This window comes from Bidens hawaiensis, unplaced genomic scaffold, assembly GCF_021521415.1.
Source record: "Bidens hawaiensis isolate Kalapana, Puna unplaced genomic scaffold, B.hawaiensis_p1.1 tig00005061_1, whole genome shotgun sequence".
Taxonomy (NCBI): Eukaryota; Viridiplantae; Streptophyta; class Magnoliopsida; order Asterales; family Asteraceae; genus Bidens; species Bidens hawaiensis.
This window is the reverse complement of record NW_027491322.1, coordinates 805,183-819,071: the sequence shown is the minus strand read 5'-3', so window position 1 is coordinate 819,071 and position 13,889 is coordinate 805,183. Positions and strand designations below refer to the sequence as shown.

Genomic DNA, 13,889 nt, shown 5'->3' with positions numbered 1-13,889 from the left:
CCACACACACATATATATATATCATAAAAAAAACCCCACAATTATTCATAGAATGGGCTAATAAGCCCAACCCAATTAGAATTCTTAAAGATAATACCTAACTAAAAGTTAAACATAAAAAATACAAAAACGACCGATCAATTTATGTCTCCATCGACCAGCTGAGTACGACTCTCGCCTCATCTAATCGCCTTTGTCAGTTCACCTCAAGGCTTCAACGAATGCCTCGTGACCTTAGCCCTCACTAGTCGGACTTCAACCAAACAACAACGACCGGCCGAATCCTTCTTTTTTATTTAATATAACTTTGTATTTTATTGAATGCTGACGATTACTTTTGTTATCATAGTAATATTGCATTTTATTTATCTAACTGAATAAGCGACCCGACCCAAGCCATTTGGGCCCAAAAACTTTTGACATCGGAAAAAATCAACCCATAGAATAAAGTTCATGGCTCTGCCACTAGTTGAAATAAGGTTGAGTTTAAAGTCACGTGTTATGGTCACGGGATGAACCTGCAACATGCGAACATGGAATGCGAATGGCGAGTAGGAAACACCGTTTCGCCACCCTCACATTGCACATTTGCGTCGTGAACGTGATGGGCACACTCGTTGCACATGAACTTTGAAGGTGGTGTTTATTGGTTGAGCTGAATTATACTTATTAGTATGTATTAATTAAATACATGTTAAAAAAGAGTGAATGGTAAATTGTGAATATAACATAGCTTGAGTGGTGGTGTAGGTGAATGACAGAGAAGAGAATGTTGGTTATTTTAGTGCTATTGAATTAACTTGTCGATCGAGGGAATAACATTAGACATTAAACGAGTTAGGTGACGCGGGAGTGCAGGCTCGATTTAATTCTAATGTTATTTGCGAGTTATTATTGGATTTTATACTTGGATTTAAGTAATTAATTTACTTGGGCTTAAGGGCTATATTAGATGGGCTTATATTATTTTGTTTGGGCTCATGTGGGGAATCAATATAAAACATATTGATGAACACACTGGATATAATTTCTAATCGATCAAATTATACAACAGAGAAGGTGATAGGTAACGTTGAGTTGAAACTTGAAAGCGAACGATGATAGAGGGGTATAAGAGGTAGCCTAACCGCATAAATTTGATCTTGAAAACAAACACATTCCAATTGATCATGTATATAAATTAACACGTATGATAAAATGTTTACATACTTTTTTACATAACAATATCATCCTACACATTATAATTTATTTCATATACATAATACCACAAGAAGACCCAAATAAGAAAGGAAGTTCATAAGATGCATACAAAACACCAAGAATCATTTAGGCACACGGAAATATATTGGTATGGGATTATGAGGTTCCGGTGGTGCATCCCACACCGTAAAAGCACTTGCCGAGTTCATCCATTTATTGGTCATGTCCTTGTAATGTCGATCCAACACATCCTTTAAACTCTCGGTTGTGTTCACCCACTCCAACCCTTTTTTCGTGTACACTTCTTCGTTGAAGTCACTCGTGAAAAATCTATCTGCTTCGAGTCTCCTGGGAAATCAGTACATTAATTAATTACCTTGTTCGTAATTTTCAGTTTCGGTTTTGCAATTGTTTGAAGTTGTACCTTGATGCCATGATGATAAATATTACAAAAGCTGTTTCGCTAATGGCAAAACCTTTGATCTTTTTCTCGGCCGCCATTCCCACCAAAAGATCGAGTTGCTCAACATCGTTATTGTACACTTCGCACAATGTGTTGATTGCTTGTGTATCGTCGGTTAGATCTTCCCACTTTGAGATTGGGATCAAGAAAAGTGATCTACGGAACTCGTTGTACCTTGCTACATTCCTTTCCCTGTCCCTGTAAACTGCACATATATATTATCATGTTTTTAAGTTAATGAATAGTAACATTGTCTTTTGTTGGTTTGGTGTTGTTAGAATTGTGTCCTCCAAATGATAAGCAAGTTATATTAAAACTGATCAAACCTTTTTTCCTCATATATAGTAATATAGATCTTAAGACATGGGCATGTGATAGCACACATAAGATTTTTATGTGACAAAAAATCACATAATTTGAACAGAATGTTTTAAGAGATTTAAAGAAGATCAAATTGTGGTAGGAGCGGAAGAATCAAATGTGAATTTGCAGCCAAGCCACTTATAAAAAAAAATTAGATGACATGCAGCGAAAGCTTCGGCTTATTTTTTGCATATTCGAGTCGTCCCTAGTCATAATCTGTATGACCAAGTTTAGTGAGAGAGGCTAAACTTACTCTCAAGCGAGGGTAAGTCGACAAGATCCGGACGATCAGTGCCATCGGCATTTTGAGGCACAACCACCCTAAGCCATTCAGGATAGTTCCATAGTTCAAGTGCCCCACATGCTTGATGTCCCATTGATACCATTTGTGTTCTTAATCCGATTTTCGCTAATTCTTTCTCCCCTTTCCTCCCAACCAGATTTATCATGCCAATCCTGTAAAATGTATCATCAACATACATACTTGAATATTGTTTAATAAAAATAAAAATTGATGACTTACTCTCTGTCCACATTTAAAGACTTATTAGGGCCTGGTGTTGAACCAATATCCCTAATAATAAGTTGATCAGGTAAAAGAGAGTGCATTCTGTAAACACTCACAAACTCTTCAGTTAGTGAGTAGGGTACCCCATGATTATTAGGCTTCTTTAACCCTACAAGACCTCCCAAAATTGGTCCTCCAACATGCCCAAATGTGTCCTTGAACTTTTTACCCAATAGCCCATACCTAAATCATACCATATTTAAGAAAATAAACACACTACCAATTAGATATTAATTAATTAGTTTAACTATATAACTATTTTCAACTAATTTACCAGTTTGCTCTCATTGCTACATGAAGCATGTCTGTTTTGAGAAGCTCAACGGTCCAATCGATCGTGTGGATCTTGGCTATGACCGCAGAAGTTACTAGTCTTGCATGACGGTATAGATCTTCATCGCTGAAAGCATGATATTCTTGCTGAAAAGATTTTATTAGTTTGCGAATGAGAATGATTATTAACTTTTGAGTTTGAATTAAATTGAGTGAATAGATGTGTAAATATGTTTAACCTTCAATGCATCACAAATTTTATTGTGCTCAAGGATAAAGAGAGATTGTAAGGTTGATAAACCAATCCAACCGTTACGGACATCGCCTGATAACGGAACTCCGTCATTGTCATGCTCGAGAAGGCCGTCTTCCGCTATCTTTAGTTTTCCGTCCTTGAAAGTTCTTAGTTTCTGCAATTTACTCAAGTTGCTTCCGTATACCGCGCTCCCATCCCTGAAATACTTGTCCACTTAAAATATCGATACCGTACTAGAAAAAAAACCAATTGAAAAGCGAGTAATACTAGAAACCAAATACCACATACCAAATAGCTTAGAACCCATGCACTACACGATGTTAGAATATTTCTATTTACTATTAGATTGAAAACAAAGTAACATAAATAGATTTTAAAGTTTCCGAAATAAAGGATAATTTAAAATAAATGTGTTTAATTAGTATAATAATTAATAATTTTTTAAAAAATAAATCATTATTAAAAATTAGAGAGAAGTGTATTTAAAATAATATAGATGTAGTCATCTAGATATAAATTTGATTTAAGTTTCATACTTTATATAGTTCTATATTACGCACTGATGTGATGTCTGTTAAAGTAAATATTTTGTCTGGAAAACAAACAAAATACCGAGATTATATATCTAATATGTTTGACAGAAACAATTTTGAAAGAGATGGAGAAAATGTTAAGTCATTAAAAAATAAATATGTTGATAAGAATTAAAGTAATCAATGCATAATTACGAACATAAAAACATCAGAATTTGTATTGGTAAATAAGATTTCAGTGTTCATACCACCATGGAGTTCGGATGTTAAGCTGCCCTTTATTAATGCCATAAAATCCAGTATCAACTTCTTTAGTCTTGTAGAATTTGAAGGATTTGAGAGGGCATTCACTAGCTACTTCTTTAGGTGCCTTCAGTTCAATGATCTGAAGCAAATCCACAATGTCCTATGTTAGCAGTTCATGCATCATATGTTGTAAATTAGTTAAGAGATTATGACCGATAAATATGAGAGTAAACGTACTACTTGAAATTAAAGGGATTGAATTGCTACGAAAATTTTTGAAGAAAAGTGAAACCCTAGCTTTTTGTCAAGATTTCCAACAAAAATTAAAAATAAAAAATTACAAATTGCATCAGAAATATGTTGGTATGATAAAAATACAAGTTGCACTGATAATGCATAGCAATTCAATCCAGTTTTGCGTCACAAACCTATCAGTTTTCTAGTAGTTAACTAAACCTGGTTGGTTTCTTCCATATGATCAATCCAATCATGAATCATGAATTGAATCCATGAAGCAGCAATCATGTTGAACTGCTTTCCGGTATCGATTAATTCTCTGCGTGTCAGGAGCTTCGTTGTCACCACCATAGGATCTGGGTTTAGTAACTGCATAACACTAGGAGTTTCAATAGCTATATCTATTTCTTTTTACTTATTACTACACAAGTAAAGTTAAAAACATAACTGGTAACAAAATGGAAATAATACTAACCACTGACTATATGCATATAACAAATATCTATACTATATTATAATACATATTATATTATAAGAAGAAAAAGTAATTTGCATAATTTTAATAGATTAAATAATTACTAGCATATGATACAAACCTTCTAAATTATATATTATTGACTTTTAAGTTTTAAACCATATATATAATAAGTTTGTCAAACCAACTTAATTTTGTTATTGATAATAATGAAGCATAAATACAAAAAAATGAAATCGGTTACAAGCTACAAATATGGAATAATAAATACAGAATAAAAACTAATCAAACCTATTCAAATTATCCAAATATAAACGAGAGTTACATATTTAAATATTAAATTTGTATGAACTCTTTGGAGGGAAAACGTTAATGGTTATGTTCTCTAATATGCCCCCGCAAGATGGGCGATCGTGAGAGGATTTGGTTTGGTTTGGTGGAGTTGAAATGGAGAATGGGAGGATGATTAAGGTGTAGAAAGAATTTGTGTTGTCATGATAAAGATGATAGCAGTTTATTAACCTGTTGAAGAGTGGGTCGCCCCAAAAAGGGACTTTTGAACATTTTAGTGATGGAAAGGAACCATGGGCTGACGGAACAGTGCGTCGCCAGAAAATATTTTATTGGTGGAGGGGAACAGTGGGCCGACGGAACTGTGCATCGCCGGAAAATATTTTAGTGGTGGAAGGGAACAGTGGGTCAATGGAACAGTGCGTCGTTGGAAATTATTTTAGTGGTGGAGGGGAGCCTTGGGTTGACGGAACAATGCATCGCCGTTGAGAAATTGGGATGGAGGTTCGATTGAGTTGTCTACATATTTGTCGAGATCGAACCCGATGAGAGTAGCAAGAACTTGATTTCGTCATACGGGGAAATTGGTGGACGTAAGTTTGATGGAGAAATTTGAGGCGGCAGCAAGTTAATAATTTTCAGCGGGTGGTGAAGGTCGTTGCTGGAAGTTGGGATCGGAAAGAGTTCATGTGAGCACTTTAGGATCTGATACCATATTAAGTTTGTCAAACCAACTTAATTTTGTTGTTGATAATAGCGAGGCATAAATACAAAAAAATAAAATCGGTTACGAGCTACAAATATGGAATAATAAATACAGAATAAAAACTAATCAAACCTATTCAAACTATCCAAATATAAACAAGAGTTATATATTTAAATATTAAATTTGTATGAACTCTTTGAAGATAAACCGTTAATGGTTATGTTCTCTAATAATATATTCTCACACAATTGCTAAACGAACATAACTTTTAATTCGTTAATATTGTTAAAAAAAAGTTTACACCATAAATGTAAAACAAACATTTTTTTTTTCAAAGGATAAATGAATTTATATAGATTCATATATGGACATATAGTACGTGCTGGCAAAATATTAAAATAATAAATATAGTTATTTTATTTTAGAAAGATTGCATAAGTGACTGGTTAGTTCAACAGCTCCATTATATATGTTTTAATATTTTTTAAGTTAAGTATTCATCCAGCAGTCTCGTTTTAATTATATTCAAATGCGATAGCCGGAGCCCGGAGTAGTTGTAGTATATATTATTAATAGTTGTAATATATATTATTAATATTATAATTAATCAGTTGTTTTTATACGTGGTTTACAACTCGTAGTATATATAATCTATGAAATCTAAATTCAGATAAGCATTAAGTTGATCTCAAGCAGTTCTGGTGTTTATATTATTTTTACTCATCTCAAATAGATAATTATGGACTTAATTATTCATTTACACAACACTTTCTTATTTTTTTCATTTCCACAAATGAAGAGATTAGTCCCGATGAATCGCTTGGCGACGATTAGTCTCAGATTAATCGCTAGTTGGTACTCCACCGACTAGCAGTGGCGAAGCTTGGGTTTAGTCACGGGGGTGCCTGAACTCACGGACCCAAAAATTTTCAGGTCGTCGATTCAGTTCGTGTAGGTGATTCGGTTCGGGTCGGATCAAACAATATGACATTGTAAGAAAAATCGTTTAAATAAATGAAGAAAAAAATATATATATATATATATATTTTTTTTCTTCATTTATTTAAACGATTTTTCTTACAATAAAAAAACAAGATAACTTTTTAACTAGCAGATGCCTAAAATATTCATGATAATGCGAGAGGAAGGGTGAGTAGGGATGAGGATTCGGTATTGGTACCATCGGTACCGAATCAACACCAAAGTTTTGAGTTTCGGTACCGGTACCGGTACGGGTACAGTACGGTACTAGCATTTCTCAAATTTTACCTTGGAACCGATACCGAACCAAATATTTTGGTACCGGTACCAAAAGTTTGTGATTTTCAGGATCAGGATTTTCGGTGCCGCTACTGTACCGATCTTATCCCTAAGGGTAAGTACCTAGACAAAAAATTGCAAAGACTGAAAATATATATAAAAAAATCAAACGATGGGGTATTATATATATAAAAAGAAAATCAGTGGTGACCGTTAGCTTTTTGGAATAATATATATATTGGGGGTGACTGCCCTTAATATCTATAAATTTTTTTTGGGAAAATCATGAAATTTGCCCTATTAACCGAAAAAACGGCAGTGACCGGTGCCACCCCGGGTCACCAAAGAGCTGCGCCAATGGCGACTAGTCGCCAATTAATCGGTATTTGGCCAAAATTGGTCAAAACAGAAAATTTATAATAAAATTTGGTGTGTGTGACGTGTGTGTGTATATGTGTAGTTGAAAAGTTACATATAAATTTTAATCCGATTAATCCCTATAAATCATTAGCCCCTGTCCCACTGAGGCACTGATCGACTAGCTAGTTATTTCTACAACACTGCTAATACCAATGTTTTCGTGACCAAATTCAGAAACCAAATACCAGTGATCAAGCATTGTAAAATAGTTTTAAGATTTTGGCCAAATGGATTTGTTGTCGTTAATAATCATAGTACCATAAATTAATTAACGTTCTTTTTTTCTCAATGATTAAGGAAATCGTGTTTGTAGTCTTGAAACTTTTAGACTGATTACTTCCTTCTAACTGATTATTATATGGACTTTCATTAAAAAAAACGTAATTATTTAAATTACTTTATTCAAATCACTTGGTTCAAAAAGATCCGATCTAACTACCCAGTTGTCATTTGTACATATAATCATGGCCCCATGTTATCACAAAACATATATATGCATATATTTCAGTCTATGCTATCGACCTTGGGAAGATGTTCACTCAATATATTAAAAATTTACGGGCAATTGGCTTTGACAATTCAATATATATATATAAGTCACTGGTTGATAATACCCCAATTTAGCAAAGTAATTTCTTTATCGCATTAAACACTTTACCTCCTTCAGAATGTTTGTTGTATATTGTTTTGAAACGATACAATTAAAATTTTGAGTCAGTTACTCATATAGTCGTCATATGTTAGAGTGGAATTGTTTGTGTCCTAAAAAAAGTAAAAGTAAGACTATTATCTGTCAAATTACGAGTATAATATGGAGAGATCGATAAAAATCTAATTTTATAAGAAAACCAAACCCTAGTTCGGTCTGACTTTTGAGAAATACGTTTAAGTTGCCCATGAAATCATTACAAAAACTCAAAAAGATAAATTGAAACATTTTGTTTCGTTTATTCTCTTTGTATAAGGAGAGTCGATTGAAATACGAGAAAAGGAAGTGTAAATAACCGTCCATGAATGTAATTTTTAAACGACGTAGTTTTCTACTCAAAATGGGTTATCGCACAGCTTGTTGCTCGTTTGCCTTGTATTTCGATGTAAACATCACTAATGAATGAAAAGTTTTAACTAAAAAATTTGAGCTAGTCTGCATGGTACCTTATCTTTTTGATCAACGGGGGGCATGTTACGGCCAAAGAAAGTTCCTTCACCGCCAGCGCTTTCATTGAAAGGATCATTGAACTTTCCGTCAGCTGTCCTGAATGGAAAGTCGCTAGGATTGAACCGAACCCCAACCTGAGGTTTCCCAACATTAAGCAAATTGTACTCATCGTGAAGATGTCTCCGTATGGCTAGGTAAATCAGCCCCATGAACACAGGCAGACGGTGCCAATGGATCCTTGACTTATCAACACCATGAATAATCTACAAATAAGACAGGCTTTAAAGTTAGCGCATCATTAAGTATTTAGGGACATGCATGCAGATACGCACCAAGAAAAGAAGCTTATCGGTAAGTTTCATCCTTTGAACGACATCATGGAAGTCGTGATGGATGAAATGTTTGAAGGGTGATAAGAACGGAATCATATTAAGTTTTATCTTCAAGGAGATAGATTTGGTATGCTTTATGAGATTTGAAGTAAGAGTATTGCTTATTTATAGACTGATCGAAAGTTAATACTTTTCAAGCAACCAACAACAGATTTGGTATGCTTTATGAGATTTGAAGTAAGAGTATTGCTTATTTATAGACTGATCGAAAGTTAATACTTTTCAAGCAACCAACAACTAAATACTTTTTAAAGAAAGGGTTAATGTGAGAATCTGAGCCACGTCTAGAAATATATTAGGGAAAGAGGCGTTCAAACAACCAAAAATTAAATACTTTTAAAACCAATGTTATAAAATAGGAAATATATGTCTTCAAATGTAATCTTGCTTAAGAAAATGAGTTTTAACGATAAACTAGGCCACTAGGGGTTCTATATAATGGATCTCACAACTTTATTCGGATCAATCTGTGTTGTTAGTTAGCGGATCTCGAATCTTAGTTTGCAAGCACAAAAGAGAGAAAATGTGAAGTTTTGTAGGAAGTTGTATGGAGAAATGGGGAAAGTGACCTTTTTATAAGGTTCCTATTTCTCTAAGGTTTTCATTTCATGGGTTCAAATGGGCTTACCCAATGGACTTTTACCGTACAAAATAAACGTATTGAGTACATAATAAACCAACTATAAGCAAACTGAATTACATACACAATCCTAACAATAATATATAATATTAGCCCTACATTAACTTGCGTGTGTATTGCAGCGTGGACACCGTGAGAATTTGGTAGGTTATGGTACGTCCGATAGGGTGCCTACATAAAAATAGCAACTGAAAGAAAAGAAAAAAAAACAACTCGCAATGATCAGCATGATATCTAACAAACCATGATATAAACCATGCCAAACGTTTATATAACTTTTGTTTCTCATGTTTAATCTATAATATATATAAACGAAAACATAAAAATCCTATGTGTCGCGATGTGGTTGCTTCCCCTTTTTATGGAAGCAACCAGATTTCTTGATTTTTAAATGGAGGCCTCTCATTGATTTAACCTAAATTCATAGGTATGGGTCTTACCAAAACCATATAGCTCTTAAACGGGTTATATCATCTCATTAAATTAAAAATTAATATTACCAATTATTTGATATGAAAATCCTACAAAATAGGAATATATTAAAATTTAATATCCAATTTAAAAAGAAAAAGATATTATTTATAATTAATAAACAATTTTATAGTAAAAAATATAAGCGGGTCATGGGTCACCAAATCCAGATAGCTTTTAAACGCGTTATAACATATCATTATATTAAAAAATAATCTCATCAAATATTTGATATGAAAATCCTATAAAATAGGAATATATTAAAAATTAATATCCTATTTTATTTTTAAAAAATATATTATTTATAATTAAGAAACAATTTTATAATAAAGAAAATAAACGGGTAATGGGTATCACCAAACACAGATAGCTTTTAAACCGGATTATAGCATATTATTTATTTGTGAAACCATTTCATCATCAAACCTCAAGTATATTAATTATTAACTTTCTTACAATAAATAAAATTAAAAATCCAAATATACATATATAAATATTAAAAACGAATAATGTAAAACAACCCCCGTAATACGAGGGAAAAAATCTAATAAAATATAAAATAAAAACAATCATATATATGTATATATATTAAAAGAACCAGGATTAAGATATTATCGGAATCACAAAGTTTATCAAAGTTGATTAGTATTTTTATTTGGTTAAATTTCTCATAAAGTTGAATTAAGTATTTAATATGAATACTAGCCAACTTAGATTAACTTTGATTCTTAATTAACTAATAATAATTTAACCAAATAGTTAACTTAATAGATTTAAACTGTCAAATGACTAAACTTAAAAAACATAATAATGCTCAAAGCCAAATTCAAACATGAGTCCAAGCCTTGGTCTCAAGCTTTGACCATTTAACCACATCACACTAGCCACTCTACGTATATATGCAATTGTTTCTTTGTAATTAACTTATGCCATATATATATGTAATATATATGGTGGTGACGACACAAACTACCAAATTGCAATATTATTTGTAACATAATTACAAGCCGAAAGATGTAAAACCTAATTTTAAGTAAATATTTCTGAGGCAATATGTATAGTCATAGAGCAGATGCCAAAATTTGGAGACAATATGTACTTTTTACCTTCCAAACAAATTGGATGAACTCACCCATAAAAATTGGCTTCACTTTATATCTTCCAAACAATCCATTGGATGAACTTATTTGATCAAACATATATGTCTTACAATCCTTGGATCCCAATGCTTCTTAATAACTATTTTGTGTAGCATTATTTAGTATCAATCCAACAAAAATGAACATGTCTTACAACCCTTGGATCCCAACCCTTCCCTATATATATTCATATCAAGATATTCCATCTCTAAAAACCAATGAGAACCTAGTATCTAGTGGAGGTATAGTATGGACCTGTGAACAATTTAAGCCATGTTTCTTCTAATATAATCGATCATCGTGTACTTCTCCGTCGGCTATAACAAATGTGAAGGCCCTTGGATCCCAATGCTTCTCAAGAACTTTTTGAACACATCGATTCATGCAAGTAGAAGTAACCCTTTACCCTTGGATCTTAACGCTTCCTTATATTTATGTCATAATATTACGTGTTCATGATTCTTCTTATTTTTTATTTGTTTAGTGATCGTCATTATTTTACGAAAGAGAGATACATCAAAAGACACAACATATTGTCATCATTTGTCTCTATTTGACAACTAAGATAGAGACCGCCCTATGCGTTTTGGGGCGTTTTAGTCTTCAAAAACCCTCCCAACGTTTTGTACGCAATGCTGGTTGAAGAAAATGGTGGGGGGCAAGAAGAGGAAGCAGCCAATGGAAAAGGAAGGTTTTGGCGTTTTCCACTACGGGGGTGGTCTAACTGTTGGTTTGTGTTTAAAATACAACTTTGTTTGAAGCTTACAGATTATGATATGTGTTGGCTACATGACGTAAAATTTTTAAAGCCTATACAACCTAGTTTCCTTATAATTATTTGACCTAGTTTAAGCATACATGGAGAAACAAAGTTATTGGCGTCTATAAGTGTAAATATTAGAAAATCTACTTAAAAGTCATTTATGTATTTGTTAGAAGTATTAAGTTTGTAAAATTATAGAGATTTTTTTTGGGTTTTGTCGTATGGACTATGACGCTTCTTTTATAAGCGATTCGTTAGTTTATAGAAGCGTGTGTGTATATGATATGATGTCATCATGTAAACAAGAGTGAGTTGACTAATTAATACAATTGTTTTTTAGGATTCATTCAAATTTTCTCGTTTCAAATATATGTTCTTGTTTTGACGGTTGAATCATCATATCCTGAGGCCAATAATTGATAACATGGAACCAATGTTCTTATCAAGGTTAAGGTCATCGATTTAATTATCAATCAAGAACCGAAACCAAATATCAACCCTGCAAAGAGATTCGATCCAGGAAAAAGAATGAAATTAAAAAAATATCTTATCTTATCTTACTACACTTATAAAAGAAAATGTTAAAGCTTAGGTGTCAAACTCACATTTCTCTTAATTCCTAATCTCTTTTCTCATTCACTCTAGCTATTCATGGGTCATGGTCAAAACCATTTTGTCTAATGAGTTATAACATAGTGTGGATTTTATTCATTATTGAATTAAGTGTCATTTTCAAACATAAGATTTGACCAACTACACAACTTCAGTACATTTTTTAATTTTCTTGCAAATCAACACCTGGCGTTTCCAAAATCATGCAATTTCAGTACTTTCGTTAACCCCGTTTGTTTTTTCCATTAAGTTTACATTAAATTAATTTATAAGTATTTTGAAAAAACCACAACTGAAATAACGGACCTTATTTATCTTTATTATTTAACAACACTCGTGTAATACACGGGTACAAAAGCTAGTATATACATATATCGATTCCTTGTGTTCCAAATCCACCTGATAATTAAGAATGCATTAATCCAGTTTTGTGTTTTCACGTTTTTGTTGTGCATTGCATTAGGTGCGAACTTTTTCAAACGGATTTAATGGTCTTTAAGATTTTAACTAATTGATATGTTTTCAAATGATGTTTCCTTAATTAGATTATTAGGTTTTTTACGCGACTTTCTAAATTTATTTGAGGTTGTATTTAAAACGCAAAAGATAACGGTCAAAAGAAGTATAGTAGGTGGTTATAAGGCTATGCCCTCTTAACTCTATATAAGTACCATATCACTTATTTTTCTTTCTTTTACTCCATCTCAACAAAGCAAAAAAAAAAGTTAATCCATAATTAATAACAAATCAATTAGTAATTAATACATATTATTCCTTTTAACCCATGAAAAGCATAATCCATGGACTTTTTTTTAACAAACTTAGCATTAGTGGGGGAGTGATTTAATACTTATTTAAAGTGTCATGTCATCTTAACTTATGTTAAACGTTAGAGTATACCTCATGGCGTCATATAACTATCATCATCATCATCGTACTCAGTATATCCCACCAATAGCAAAGCTATGGTAGGGTCTGAGGAGGGTAAGATGTAGGCAGCCTTACCTCTACCCCATAGGGATAATATGTAAAAATATTTTTATCAAGAAAAAATTAGAATAGAAAACAATATATCAAGAAAAATTAAACTATATTTTCTTGATTCGATTATTGTGCTCTATGACTCGGTGCCGAATTAGCAGCTCGCATATATTTTTTTTTGGTTTGCCTAGTGAGGAAAGTGGTGAGCAGCTGGTGTAAGGTGCTGATGGTGAATGCTTCTTTGGTTAGAGAGTTGTTGTTGTTTCATGAGCTTGTGGATTTAAGGAATATTGAGAGAGGTGTTCATGAGATTGTGATAATCGGTTGTCGGAGTATATAGAAAGCTTGAAACGAGAAGATGTTTGAAGATAAAGATTTCAAGATAAAAGACAATATCATTGGTGATATTACGTCATGGGGTCATTTATGGTTCAAGAATAG

The 13,889-nt window shown here is 32.7% G+C and overlaps 1 protein-coding gene across 1 annotated transcript; it reads right to left on the bottom strand.

The window, feature by feature from the left end:
- Positions 1 to 1,270: 1,270 nt before the first annotated feature.
- On the bottom strand, positions 1,271 to 8,919 carry LOC143628750 (alpha-dioxygenase PIOX-like). The gene is made up of 10 exons (XM_077098246.1): positions 8,783 to 8,919; positions 8,447 to 8,713; positions 4,359 to 4,508; positions 3,905 to 4,041; positions 3,107 to 3,320; positions 2,869 to 3,014; positions 2,550 to 2,777; positions 2,280 to 2,482; positions 1,625 to 1,868; positions 1,271 to 1,548 (listed from the first exon to the last, which is right to left on the bottom strand). Exons 1-10 carry the CDS (start codon positions 8,876 to 8,878, stop codon positions 1,323 to 1,325), a joined length of 1,911 nt encoding a protein of 636 aa, XP_076954361.1. The 5' UTR covers positions 8,879 to 8,919; the 3' UTR covers positions 1,271 to 1,322.
- Between the last annotated feature and the right edge of the window lie 4,970 nt (positions 8,920 to 13,889).